The 14,613-nt window shown below is 43.6% G+C and overlaps 2 protein-coding genes across 7 annotated transcripts in view; one reads left to right on the top strand and one right to left on the bottom strand.

Annotated features, from left to right (window-relative positions):
- Window positions 1–621: 621 nt before the first annotated feature.
- Window positions 622–3,652, top strand: LOC110978755 (uncharacterized). The gene is made up of 2 exons (XM_022234007.2): window positions 622–835; window positions 1,234–3,652. Exon 2 carries the CDS (start codon window positions 1,262–1,264, stop codon window positions 1,601–1,603), a length of 342 nt encoding a protein of 113 aa, XP_022089699.2. The 5' UTR covers window positions 622–835; window positions 1,234–1,261; the 3' UTR covers window positions 1,604–3,652.
- LOC110978741 (dystrobrevin beta-like) overlaps window positions 2,117–14,613 on the bottom strand; it is a 46,909-nt gene continuing 34,412 nt past the window's right edge. For 4 of the 6 annotated variants that reach the window (XM_022233981.2, XM_087148386.1, XM_087148382.1 and 1 more), the window contains exons 8-18: window positions 13,878–14,044; window positions 13,293–13,414; window positions 10,806–10,886; window positions 9,999–10,080; window positions 9,437–9,519; window positions 8,612–8,813; window positions 8,261–8,483; window positions 7,402–7,503; window positions 6,957–7,107; window positions 6,474–6,618; window positions 2,117–5,987 (exon numbers count right to left, since the gene is read on the bottom strand). In XM_022233981.2, the coding sequence (XP_022089673.2) occupies window positions 5,850–5,987; window positions 6,474–6,618; window positions 6,957–7,107; window positions 7,402–7,503; window positions 8,261–8,483; window positions 8,612–8,813; window positions 9,437–9,519; window positions 9,999–10,080; window positions 10,806–10,886; window positions 13,293–13,414; window positions 13,878–14,044 (1,496 nt within the window). In that variant the 3' untranslated portion in view covers window positions 2,117–5,849. Of the gene's footprint in view, window positions 5,988–6,473; window positions 6,619–6,956; window positions 7,108–7,401; window positions 7,504–8,260; window positions 8,484–8,611; window positions 8,814–9,436; window positions 9,520–9,998; window positions 10,081–10,805; window positions 10,887–11,909; window positions 11,937–13,292; window positions 13,415–13,877; window positions 14,045–14,613 lie in introns of all 6 variants that reach the window. The other 2 variants (XM_087148383.1, XM_087148384.1) reach the window with 2 other exon arrangements.

Here is a 14,613-nt window from a genome sequence, read left to right on the forward strand (position 1 = left end):
CCCGTCAATTTCTTAATGAGTGGTGCCAGTTTTTTGTTTTTCTGGGAACTGTTTCCATTGGGTAAGGAGACAACAAAATCCACTTTTATGTCACGCACGTGGGTAAAACAGTCGCATTCACGCGTGCTCATTCAGGGTAAAGTTTTCTGTTTAAGGATATCTGTCCCACCTATTTCAGCCGGAGCCACTTATTTTAGCGGGCACCAGTGAAATAAATTTCGAGGTACAGGCTATTTATCTGTTTTCAAACGTTCCCAAAACAATGGCGCACGAAGTAAAACGTGTCTCCCATAGCGACATCTAAAGGGTAAACGATACCGTTTGAAATATGCATGAAAACACAACTTAAGATGCGATTTTCACTCAGAAATGGTTATCTTCAAGCACTGTACTGGCAGTATTAAGCAGATATACACAATAATTTTCACGCCTTTGTATACCATGGCTTCATACCTTTAAGACTTGGGATTTCCAAACTTCTTTGCTGTTACAAGTGTTCGGCGTATCGTTTTGGTTTTTACATCCGCATTTCCAGCTTTTCCGCTCTGCGGCACACCATTTTAATTGCGAAACCGAAACTAAGAAGGTGTCCGACGAGGCAAATAATCCTAGTTCTCATTACATTTACGAGGAAATGAATAATTCAAACACAGGATAAACGAACATGCATAAATACCCCGTTTTTTAAACAGAGATGTACATTCTTCGTTAACTTCCGAGTGGAAGAGCATCGCCGGTTGGACGCTGCAGAAGAACCAAAAGTCAGCTCAGCGGATCGAATCGAAGACGACCCTGCAAGAACCGACACGGTGTAATTTATCCCACACTTACCAGAGTAAGAGCACTTTTCTCTCGTCTTTTGTCGGCCTTAACTCGAAGGGGGAAGGGGGAATCAGCCTTATCACTTAGCTCATTACAGTGTACTTATAGTTAATACTACGGTATAAAAACCCTGTCAACAGCGGCATTATCGCCACCTCGATCGGTAAGGGCGAACGTGTTCGAAACATAGGACCAGCTGATTTAAAAAAAATTAAATAACTTTGAAAAAAATACTAAACTTTGTGGACAAAAAAGTGAAAGCAGGTTCCAATTAGCAGTTGAATGAAACTGCTCTGCAGTTTGCTGAAATCTAATGGAATAAAGCTGTTCTTTTTCTTACAAATCTGAGGTCTCCAAAACATATGGGCAACTTTGCGATTAGTTCTTTCCAATCGATTGTTCTGATTACAGATTGACCTAGAGTATCGACGGAGGCAAAATGAACAGTGCAACCGACAAGGACGACAAGGACCAGACGGAGAGCAGCCAAGACAAGCAGGCCGAGAAGGGCGCAGGGACCGGTGAGGAACAGAAAGAGTCCACGGACGGCACACAGCCCCGAGCCAAAGACGAGACGGAGGGGCTGGAGGTCACGGCCAAGCAGGCTGCGGTGGCGCTCGTCGCGGACGACACGCCCAAAGGGCGGCGGAAGAGACGGCGAAACCTGAGGCGGCTCTTCTCCTGCTTCCGGCGCATCGTCCGGAGCTTGGAGGATGAGGAAGAGGAAGACGAGGACGGAGACTGCTGTGGGTGCTGTGGGTGTGATGATGACGAGGATTAAGACGAAGAAGGATCCATTCCCGTGCTACGTCTGACCTACATGTACGTGGACCTAAACGCAACATGCACGTTGGCGAGGTTGAGAATTTCTAATTAAGAACACCTGTCCGCGCAGGCGCACATCAAACGGGGGAAAATTCAGCACGGGGTGGGTGAGTTCAAAGACTTGAGAACAGTGTGTTATGATACTACATTAAATTAAAAGTTAACACTTTCTGTACTATGTTACCCAATTACCACCGGTACGCAATGGCGACTGGACCCGAAAAGGGAATTAGAAAAGGCAAAATAAGCTTTGACATGATGGCCCTGCACTTGGAAGTTATGACAACTGTTGGTGCAGTGTGCATTGTCAATGAATTCTCACTAATGAGGTCTTTGAGTTTTTTTTTTTTTGGTTGGAACAAACAACTAGAGGCCACGAAGAATTATAAAAACACATTCCTCCAAATCTTACCCGCCTTTCAAACGTAACCCGAGACTCAAATCCAAATTCACCTTTACACAACTCCACTGGCTTTTCTCCAACATTTTAATCGTTACGTTTGCTGCGTAACAGCTCTGGTGAGAAATGCACGTACGACTAGAGTTAAGACACATCACAGGAGATGCACAGAATACTACCGCCAAGGACCCGGCCCTAACCCCCCCCCCAAGAAACAATCTTATTAAAGCCACTTGTTATCACCTGTTAAACTTGACAAAATATAAAAATCCAATATTGTACACTGCGTCTACATCTATATTTACATATGGTGTGATTCGGTAAACGACGAGTGAAGGTGATTTATTACAGTCCTAACAAATGAACGGAAACTCTTACAACATACAAACGTAGCTAGAATTTCAGAACACACTTAGTACACACAGTGTAAGTTTCTTATCCCTTGTGTCGTACATATTTGTAAGGGTATTCGATACGCGGTATTCGAATGTTTAGGACGTCCCTCTATAGGAAACGATTATTTTAAGTCTTTCAGTAATTTCATTTCGAGACAAACAATTATAATATACGAGAGTGGTTCATAGTAGATTACAAACCGCTATGAGACTAAGTGTCTCTAGTTGGGAGAAAGTCGGAAGCTTTGAATGGACACCGGGACGAAAGACGGAAGCTTTGAATGGACACCGAGGCTCAGGGCTATATCTCAAGAGTTGATTTAATGATTATAGAGTTGGGAGCTTAGGCCCATATCGCTTGAAAGGCATTCTAGGAAATATATTCTGCGATGTATGCTGTTTAGGAAACTGTCTCGGGGTTCAACTACACCACGCTTCTCGTTTCATTGCCAATAAATAATTTATTATCAGTTTCGAACAGACATGTTAGCTTTGTGGTGGTTCTGGCGAAGCTGTTAATAAGCTTTTAATGACCAACCTCACAGATAGTTGTGAAGATGAGAATGTTTGCCAGTTTTCCCTGGATTTGAAATCCGGAAATGTATCCATTCACTTCTGTCGAGGTAAAAGTTGAAGTTGATAGTGTTTTACTTTCTGTTTATTAGCTACTCGGATGGAGCCGTTACAGTTTGCTTTCTGCTGAAGGAAACAGGAAGCTACTCAAATATGTGGGACTGAACATTTCGATAGTCACACGCTTCTCCCTTTCTGACATCTTCGGTGGCTTAGAAATTACATTATCGATTTTTTTCCCTATTTTTTTTGGGGGGGGGTGGATGAAACATTGCATCGCTGCTTTCCAGCAGTCAAGACGTGAAAGTCTGTGGTCTTATGAATGTTTCAATCCAGCACTACATGCATTATAGGGCTAGTGTCTTTGAAATGAAAGCATCTTCTGTTCAGGGTGAAATCTGAACAACTTATTTCCCTGTAAATTAATCTGCGCGGTCGAGTAAACATCAATATGCTTAAAACGAAAAGCTGTATGCATAATTCTTCGAGTAGGTGCTTAGTTTCCTTAGCTTTTGTTTTAAGACACATGTGGTTATTCAAAGTATGTATCTCTATGTAAATGTGTGATAATCTGGAGACTGCAACCAGAAATAAAGTGATACCTGTGAAAGCTGTAGGGGTCTACGCAAAGGAGAAATTGGTGAGAAATTTCCCCATGTGTGAGTGATTTGCTGTATGTCCGAGAATGTTGACAGTAGGCTTTGTAGGAGAGTACTTCAAGCTACTTGATGAAACTTAAGCTCATGGCAAGAATACTGTAATCCCCTGCACACATTGCCTTCCAAACTTGACACATTATTGGATCAGTAATAAGTTTCTGGCACAAAAACCCATTTATTTTAGGTCTGATTAGTTACCTGACAGGTTACAGCGCTAACCCCCTTTCTTTGGTATTCATATACTGCCCTGCCCAAATGAGGGAGAGGAAATCAGTAGCTCAGACCAATTCACGTACTGAGTGTCAGGCTCGGAATGAACAGGAAAAAAGGGAGAAATTTCTTATAAAACATGAGAATTATGAGTAGGGGGTAAAATAAGGCTAATTTCTGTCCATACTTACACTTCATTTTACAAGGTAAAAAAACAATAAAAGAGGCTGTGCTTTAAAACATAAGTTAAGAATGCTTCAAAATGACTTTGGAAAAAGGGATTTTTGAAAGGATAAAAGAGAAAACTTGATGCCCCTAGTTTCATTTCTAACAAATCCCAATGTCATACTACATGTACTTTCTTGTACAGTCCACCTTCGGCAAACACCAAGTGGGGAACAACCAACACATGTATACATCTGCAGGTAAGAAGCAACGCAATGCTTCAGTGACAGCTAATCTGTGCCGATCCTTATGTGAGATGCATGCACTTTCAACAAGATTTTCAAGCAGACAAGAAGTTGTAACCAGCTGGCTGTCTTTGTACTTCGCCTACCCCAAATCAATCGCGAGCAGAGACCAGCCTGGTTTTCTGTAAATAAGCACTTGTCAGAGGGAAAACGAAATCCTGAATCTGGTGTTGCTACAAACACACAGGTTGAGTTTTGTGACTGGTGAATACCCACGCTGAAACTCATCGCAGTCTGAATGGCGCAACCACCAAACCTCTGCCAACAAAAGTGCCCATAGGTGAATTGACTTGGGTCTACCAACTACCGTTTCATGAATAAACACTACCAAGGCAAAGCCAAAGTACAAAACTCTCTACCTCAGCCAACAGCTGCCGTTTCTAAATACGAGAGGCTGGTAATTTTGCTACTGTTTAAAATCAACTCCAAATTGCACAGATCGACACCCATGCAATGATTGGCAGCATTTCAAAGTAGCTCAAAAATGACTCTTTCAAATAACTTACAACGATAAGCTTTTCACATTCAGTACGACGATTAATGGCTATCAACACAGACTCATCAATTAGGCAGTGATTGTTAACGGACAGGTTGATTGCCAGGTAAAAAGTGATGAAAAATGAAAACAGGAAGAGGTGACCTCAAACAGAAAAAAAACCTCTGCCTTAAATGCTTCCAAGCCGTATACACTGACGTTACTACTATATTACAAGTATACGTGTATATGGTTTTAAATAAACATTTCACCACAGCAGTGGAAGGCCTAAGGTTGTGTTTCCTGAGTGTATTCTTCTGCTTTAAACAAGCTGCAACAGTTTGGGGACTTTCCAAGAAGAATTAGGCAGAAGATCTACGTGCACCGACAGGATAGGACAGCTCCTGTAAGAAAATCTCCACACCGCCCTCAGAAGGCAAGCCGCTAGTGCCAGGAACAAGGCAATTCAAGAGGGGCAGACACAAAGATGCAATTCACTGCTTGTTGGTTAGAAAACTTTGAAACTTGTACTCGGTCAAACTTGTAACGGTCCGTTTCATTCGGTCATTCATCAAAGGGAACAGCTCTCTTTTGATGACAGAAAATACACACGAAGGCCTTATTATGGGCTCCATTTGTAAACAAGAGATCTTATTCGGAAACCATACCCCTTGACGTAACGCACGGCACACGTACTTACGCGCTTTCGACATGGACTGCACACTGGTTATTTGCCAAATCTGTGGCGTCACTTGTGTGGGCGCCACTGGTATCTACATTCCGCTTGTCACAAGAGGGAAGGAACTGTACACAGAAAAGGTACATTTCTGTTGCCCAAGCAAACAATGCCCAAGCAAATAATGCCTGACGTTTACAACTTCCCCGACCAAAGACTGGTGCCCTGCAGAAATCACTGGCTGCAATTGTTTTAACCTTAGCTCTACCACTGCTGGACAATAATGCTGATTAATACATTGGCTATTGATTACTAGCTAATGGATATTGGCTATTGATTGCTGATCACCGATTGATCCATCGACGCGTGTTGTCCTCCCACAGGGGGTTTCGCGGTTCGTCGTCGTCGGTACGGATGTAACTTTCGTCGTCTGTGGTGGTGCGATTGAAACTTTCGTCATCCGTGTGACGGCGATACAATTCCTACAAGTCAAAGACAAACCCAGTAAATATCCTTCAACTGTCCTTCCAACACCAAATTTCAGCCGGGAGCAATGTGGCAGGCCAGCACTACAGGGTTCAAAGGTCGGCTGTTTGATTGAAGGCTTACAGAGTCCCATCCAGCTTGATTTGTGAAAAATGTTGCTACGTACGTATTGTGATGTAAAATCTGCATTTGTGTTGGCTTTTGCGTCTTGTAATTGGCATAAAATCGGCCGCAAGCTTGACTTTTAAAAGTCCATTTTCCTCATGAGCAGTGAGAAACAATAGATCTTAGCAATGCAAATTCATTTTTTCGAAATACACTTTCTGGGACGGCAAAGGGAAAATTACCGGCAAATTACTGGATGGCAAGTTCCCGTTATCAACTGATAAACACCTTTACAGTCCGACGTCATCACTTTGGATTAAACTCGCTTATAGAGGGGCGGAGAAAGGAGACATAAAAGTGGAGGGGGGGGTTCCTACCTTGGCTTCTTTGAGTTCGTCGTCAGTGACTCGACCCTGTAACTCATCGTCTGTCCTCATGTAGCTGTCATCGTCCGTGCGGACGTAGGACTCGGCGTCATCCGTTGCGATGTAACTGTCATCATCTGTCTGACTCTGACCAGAGCTGATAATAAACAAAATGGAGAATAGCACCCTTCTCAAGGCCTTTTGTTAAAAAACAACTGGGGTGAAAGGCTAATTCCCGTTTGAAAAACCATCACCAATGTCTCTTCAAAACCTGTGCACTTCTCTGCTTTACAAATGTTACACCTCATAACCCACACCTACAGAATCACATGTCGGCCATACGTCTGTCAAGTTGACGTGGCTTTGTGTTGTGAACTAAAAATCTGGCTTTTCAGACAATGTCTGAAATGGCACTGTGGTCTGAGGCTGCAGTGATTTTGCCGTAGCGTGCCCATCTTAGCCTCGGTCTGGTTCCGGCTGTGGTTTTACACTCACACGTCTAGCCCCGAGGGAGGCCGCGCATGCTCCCTGGGCCGACCCTCCTTCCGTGCCGTCAGCTCGGCGATGAAATCCTGCTCCGACATCTTGTTGCCCTTGTCGCCGGTTGGCCCTGAGCGCTGACCCACCCTGCGACTCAATGGTACATCTGTCGCAAATCAATCATAAATGGATTAAACAGGGCCGTACAAGTCAAAGGAGAGGACAAATATCACATGACGCGCGATATGTGGCCCAGGGGGCCCCCTCTTTTATGTCTTCTTTTGGATTGTAGTGATCTCAAGAATTCCTTTCAGATTTTTAGGGGGGTGGGAATGCAGTAGGTACCAGAGCCTAGGGACTACAGCTGACACATCCCATGGTCTGCCATCACCACAGTGTGTTGGGTATCACAAACATAGTCTGGCACCCCTGACGTCAATCAATGCATGCGCTGACGTACCCCTAGTGTTGGCTTTGCTGTCTTTACTGGGCGTGTCTGGACTCTTGATGGTGCCCCCCTCAGACACAAAATCATCGTCGTCATCGTCATCGTCATCAGCCTCTGGCAATGGGCAAAGAGAAAACAAGCGACGTGAGATCCTTAACTGCAAGTAGCACAGTGGACCTTTCGATCTGGACAAACCGGCTTGAAGGTAAAAATGTGAACTGGAAATGTGCAGGTGGAAAAAAATGTCTCTGGTATCCTCAAGAGTTCTAGGCAATGGCCCATGTCAAGTCAGCTGACTGGGTCCTTCAAAATCCAACGGGTGATTGGAAAGGATTTTGCCAGATTGAGGAGGGCAGCGCTCAGCTGTTTTGTAACCTTCACGTAGAGCTTGACCTCCTGAAAGAGATTATAATGCCAAGAATGTGCCACTGGTTTCCTTCACAGTGGAGGATTGGAAACGGCCAAGGAATGTTCTAAGCCAAAAATGCCTAAGGAGGCTGGGCTCATTATAATGATACTTAGTACTTATGAGGTGTTTCATCACAGAAGTATCAAAGGCTTTTCAATTAGTATCCCTGTTCACTGGGTCATGAGAGCAGTATTCTCCACAAATAGCTTGAGATTGTGCAATCTGACCTTTACCCTCATTGACCTCTTTCATGGGGCAGCCATCTTGCTTTTCTACCATTCAAAGCATTGAAACCAAACTGAGGCTGGAAGGAAAAACAGTCTGTTCCCTTTATCAATATCTGAAGTTGTATTACTTTTGCCAATGGGTCTAATGGGAACAAGACCAACATGGCAGCATCATGATGAAGGCCCACTACTGGATGGGGTACAAGGAGGGCAACTGCGGTTAAGTTTGCCATACCTGAGTTTAGCTCCCGTACTAGCGAGGACATGGCGCTGGTCACAGAGTCTGCTGCCACTAGCAAGTCACTCCGCAGGTTCCGGGAGCCCTCGCCGCCAGCTGGCTTGCCGTTGCGGGATGTCGCGATGTCACCAGGGATGGCCGCAGAATGGGTAGGGGTGGTTGTTGAGGCGTTGTTATTCTTGGAGGTGTGGTTGGGGCTAGAGCGCGGCGAACCATGACTCTGAAGCAACGAAAAAAACAAGAGGTCTCTTGGAAAACAATGCAGTTCTTTCGTCACCAATTAACTTGCGGAAGTCGAGACTGATGCACCAAAAGACACTTCAAACCAAACTAAGGCCTTGGGGATACCTTGAGCAGCTTCATCAAGCCTTCCAGCTGGACCATCAGCTCACGACGGCTCTCCTGCAGTGCTGCCATCCTCAACTCTAGCTCATCCTTGCGTTGCCGTAGCAACCGCAGCTCGGCCAGCAGGGTTGGGTTGCGCTGGGGCTGGGAGCGCACAGCCTCATCGTGTTCCTGACGGAGGCGTTGGATCTCACGCATAATTTCCCTGACGAAAACATTGGTGACACATCAGTTTTGCCTATTACGCGAGCATTTGAAATGTAAGAGCCAAAAATCATCTTCAAAATGAAAAACCCTGAACTAAAAAAAACAAACTTGATGGCATTGCTTTGATTTTAAAGTGGTTCTGATCTCTTTGTCTTCAAAAATCATATGACAGCTACTGAGGCAAATACTAACACAGTGAATATGGCAAAAAATATAAACATAATAACAATTTATGCATATTTATGAAAATAGTTTGCACAAGTTCAGGCACATAAAACAATGGAATAAAAAATGTCCTATTTCTGTGGAGTGAATACAGGAAATGAAAGGTTTGACAGTAGTTTCAGAATGACTATTTTAGAATGAAAGTTAACATCTGCAAATCATTTCATTTTTGGTTTGACAGTGATAAACTCAAAGCTGATAAAATCAATGACCAAACGTGGAAGTCTGTACACCAAAGCGAAATTTGTTTGCAAAAAAAAAAAAAAAAGGAGCTCGTATAATCCCTGATGCCATCTTTTCACAGGGCACATTGAACAATGTTTCGATGCAGTTTTCTGGCATATGATAATGCCTTTGCTTGGCAGTAATCGGATTATGGATAAGGAAAGTCCATACCTATTTTTGGCCTCAAGTTGTGCGATGAGCGCTCGCTGCTCCTTATTGGCGTCAAGATCAGCCGAGATTTCACTCATGGTTGGCTAAATAAGACAGTAACAGACATAATTTTTTTTCAGGTTGACAGAACCAGTTATTCTATCAGTGGCAATTTTGTCTTCTTTTTAACACTTTCTGGATTTAGGAGTGATAGAATCAATTTTTTTGGAGGGGGAGGGATAACGACGAATGAAAACATCAGTACATATTTTTCAGCGAAATAAATCAAATGTTTAATTTGTCATGGTCATCTCGATCTCCCTTGCCTACGTCTGACTTTCTTTTTTCCTTGAATGTCCTGGTCTTGGGATCGTGTGCACTGAGCTGAAGATCTAGTGGTTATTTTGACGATTGTGAATACCACTGCAGACAAACTTGGCTGAAGTAAATGGCAGCCCCATTGAGCCGCAATTCTTTTGCAAGGCAGGGAGATGGGTTTCACGATCCGAGTCCCCTCAGGATTAGAGTCCGCAAGAATAATCGCCAACAGACAACTAGAGCTCTGCAATGATCAGATACTCACTGGGTTGTTGGAGGCTGCAGCCAGCCTGGCGGCATAACGTGCAATCAGTCTATGCTCATCATCCAGTCGGGAATTGTCCAGACTGTCGTTGAAGGAGGAAACAACACAAGAGAGGTTTTACACGTAGTCGAGATTAGCAGTTTCCTTGAGGGTCATTCTGTAAATTTGGGATCCAGATTTCTTGTGTCCCTGTGACATCTGAAATATGATTCTGTGAGTTCAAAACAATTCTCTAATTTCCCAAGAGTAATGAATTAATGCAAATTACCTGCCAAACAAATGTAAATAGTTTGAAATCAATTTCAATGATATTTCCATGTCAAATACCACAGGTCAGGCGTAACAGGGACACAAAAATGTCACTTTTGGACCCTGAATTTATAAAATGACCCTTGAGTAAAAATTTCTTTGTTAAAATACGCACAGTCTTACAAGTCCTCTTAAAAATATAGTTTTTCAGTCAATAACAAATCATGCCCGTTAAGAATTGATACCTAAATTATAAACCATTTTCTGACTTCGCAACGCACAGTGTACATGACAGTAGCATATGATGGGAACCAGCTAAACAAACTATGCATCGCAAATAAATTCTATTAGGCCATGTCTAAAAGTCTTGCCTATGGCTACAAGGGACACATGCACCTATGTGACATAGCCACAGCCTTTAGTGAGTAACTAACGTAGATGCACATGTTACTCCTACCACAGTCAATTTCTGGAGCAAGCTTTGACAGACTGACTGCCGTTTGTAAAATAATGGATGATTCTGGGAACCAGACCAGCACTGGTTTCTAGATAGCCTACCTTTTGAGATCGTCGTCGGTGCGCAAGATTCTAGCATTGTCAGGACTATCATAGGTCAGTACCGTTACTGGGGTGGCAGGCCTGAGAGGTTAGAGGTCAAGCATCACGCACCAGAGGTGTGGTTTAGAAGATGGATACCGGTTGTACAATGTTAAAACAAATGGTAAAAAAGGGGCCAGGGAAAAGGGGATTTCAGGGGGGGGTTAAATGGTTCATGGTGGGTGGGAGGGGATTGGGAAGATTAAAAGGGGGGTTAACGTCAGGAAGTAGGGAAGGTGGGGAGATAAGTTGGGAAGACAGAGGAAAGGAGGATGGTGAGAAAATGGATGGAAAAAGGGGACAAATTGAGCAGAAAAGGGGAATTAGGAGGGAGGGAATGAACACAGTGATAGACATGATCAGGAAGAGCAGAGATGAAGAAGTGACCACATTGCACAAGTTATGGATTCAGGAGAAGGTTAGTTGACAAGAGGTGTTTCAGCGACAGAGCAAAGGACAGTTGGAAAGAAAAAGAAAAACAAGGCAAGATTAATGATGTTTTAACAATCATGAATGCATATTAATTACTGCCATGACTTAATAATGCACGGATTGATAGAAGATATCGATGGTATTTCTATTCTTTTCCGAAAAGGCGGTTATGTCACTGAAGAATGTCAGAACAAGCAGTGGGGGGAAAGGTCTGGGACACAGGCTGTGAGATTTCACGGTAACCATCAGACGTGAGAGTGAATGTCACACAAACTAGCCAGAGGCCCAGAGAAGTTTCGGCTACAATTTATGATGAAGTTAGGGGGTCCTGTGAGCCCTGAAGTGACAGATATCTGATCTGGTTTTCAAGACATTTCCACTCTGACCCCCCCAAGGTCAACTCTCTTATAGCCGTGACCACTTCTGCCAAAATTTTGGTAAACTGAGCCTCTGGCTAGCTGGAAACAGTGAGGGTTCAAGTGATGAGTTTAAGACAGCAATCGGATATTGCTTTCCTGTTACTATGGTTACAGTGCACAAAGGAGGAGAACAATTTCAAAAAAAAAAAATTTCAAACAGAACAAACTGCTACATGAATTCAAAATGCAACATCTCCCAAAAAAAATTCCTTACATCTGCATGTCAGACAGACTGCCTTTCCTACTGGTACATGTACATGTATGCACGACCAGGGTGGGGAAAAAGAGAAAAAGAACAGAATCATTGGAACTGACGCAAATAATCTGCCAGTCTCAGTAAGGAAGCTTGGGAATGGGTTTTCAAGAGAACAGCCATCGTGGGGGAGAAAGTGGCAATTTTGCGAGCACAGCAAAAGGGAAAGAACAATGGGCAAGATCCGCTGGAATTCACTGAAGTTGAACTGCAAAAGCACGGGTCCTGCTTGTTTCAAAAGAAGATACAGAAAGAGGGAGCTGCTTATAGCCAAAACAAAGTCATCAGAGATTTGAGCGGCACAGAATTACAACCAAGTGAGATCTCTGTTTTAAAGATGTGACTAATTTTGAAAATGGATTGTGAAATTGGTCATTAATTTGAACAGAGAGATGGATGGCTAAACTGACAAATGAAAAATGATGCTCAAGAAGGACTGAGGTTAAGATGTGTACATTTTTTATTAGAATTACAGGAAAAAGTTGCATTTTCTCTGAGCCATTAGCGGATAGCACTATTTTTGTTGAATTTATATCAATATTTGTAAATACTCTTTCTGAGAATCAGAATTTCTGACCAGCCGTTTCTAATTGGTTATATAAACAGCACCCTCTATGCGCAGTTCATGTGAACTTTGCAGAAGGAAAAAGTTGCAGGAACAGTTGGCTTGAATTAAGACTAACAGGAGCATGCTAATCTGGCCGAGATCTTGGAAATGTCTTTAACTTTCCCGGCGGGTCAAATCTGCAAATGCCTCCACAGCTCGTACAAAATTAAAGACTTGAATGAAGGCAAGTAATGACTCTGAAATTTGCCGAAGACAGTTAAAAGTTGTGAACTGGAGCCAATTTCATAGAGCTGCGTAAGCACAAAATTTGCTTAAGCGTGAAAAAAACCTTGCTTGACAAATCAGGTTACCAGCCAAATCTCCATGTGATGTATATTGTTTTGGAATGGTGTTCACCTGTCTTTTGGTTAGCATGACAATCACATAGATTTTAAGCTGGCAACCTTTGTTTTTTAAGCAAGTTTTTTGCGCTTAAGCAAATTTTGTGCTTAAGCAGCTCTATGAAATCGGCCCCTGCAGCTGCAATCTTCAGTTAAGTAAGCAGCATCCTTTACAGAGGGTTCCTGGATCAGATACACAGATATGAATATGCAGGCTTGAATCAAGACTAACAACAAGAACGATATGGCTGTGTCCAAAAGTTTTGACTGTGGATAGCAATAACACATGCCTCTATGTAAGCCACTGGCTAACCCCAGAGCCTATTTCCCATAGACGTGTGTTCACCCTCAGCCCTAGCCAATGCTTTAGGATGCAGCCAGACTTGAGCAGCTTACACAATGTGTGAGAGGTCCAGCGGTCGTTCAGGCTCGTCAGGGTAGTGAGGTAGGCGCTGCTGCTTGGAGGGTGACCGAAACGGCTTCTTCAGGGCCTTGCCCACTTTCTTGGCGGGGGATTTCTGGTTGCAAAGCAAACAAAAGAAGATTGAACAAGAGACCAGACACACTTCCGGTCATCCCTTCCGCTTTTGCCTAATCTACCCAGAACTGTTTCTTTTGGCTCCTCTTTCAAACCAAAAAGGACTCCCTCATGTTGAAGACTCTTGGTATGGAAGGTGAAGAGGGTTTAAGGTTTGTCTTTCTGTGGTACGTTCCGAGCCTGCGGAAGAAATGGGGTGATGGTGGACAACACCAAGTATCAGTTTATAATTGAACTCATTGACAGAAAAGACAAGCTGACATTTTCCCTGTGCGCTGTGTCAGTCAAATTGTTTTTCATATTTCCCGAGAGGCTCAAACACTATACTTTGACTTCACAAAACTGAATGACCACGCTGACAGCATACAGTGATCCGGTGGACAGCTGACGAGAGTACTGTGAGCAACGCCGTGGTTGGAGGTAACGGTAACTCCGACACTCACCCAGGACGAATACTCCTTCATCTCGTGGTCGGCGGTGTGGCTGCCGGATGTGTAGCCCCTCCAGAAGCAGTTCTGGCACAGCTGGTAGTTGGAGCAACGGTTACACTTGTAGCGGTACCCCATCATGGACTCTGACTTACAATTGCTGCACTCCACAGGGTGAAATACTGGGGGAAGGGGAGAGAAAAGGGGAAAATCGTTCAAACGATACGCCGTGAAACTATCCACCCTCACCGCTGAACGAAGAGACAAGGCTAGAAGGAAGGTTTTCAACGGGGTTTGTGCACGCGCCCTGCACGCACATAAAGGCCAAACATGTACCGGTACATTCAAACGAAAACTGGTTGCGCATGCTGAGCACATTTGCACCAAATGAACGTGAACCTGTGTATGCTAGCGCTGGGTTCCCACAAAAAAGACCATCACTGCTATAGAAGAGCACGCCCTCTATTGTTCCCGCTTGGGAGTGCATGTAAATACATGTTCATGTAGCACTGCCACGAATGGATAAACACGCTAGAATTTGAACCCAGGCCAACTGCAGGACCTCCAATAATACCAACTGTACATTTCCATCCTATTACAAAGAAATCCAAAGACATTTAAAGGGAAAAAAATTCTGCACACTTTGATCTTCTCTCTGAATTACTTCACTCATGGACAATATTCGAGTAGTTGACATTTCTTGGGCCCAAGACCTCCGCACATCTTTAATCCCACCTTTAATCGCAACTGA

The sequence above is a fragment of the Acanthaster planci genome, linkage group LG18 (assembly GCF_054643075.1).
Source record: "Acanthaster planci isolate LZ-2023a linkage group LG18, COTS_SCS, whole genome shotgun sequence".
Taxonomy (NCBI): domain Eukaryota; kingdom Metazoa; phylum Echinodermata; class Asteroidea; order Valvatida; family Acanthasteridae; genus Acanthaster; species Acanthaster planci.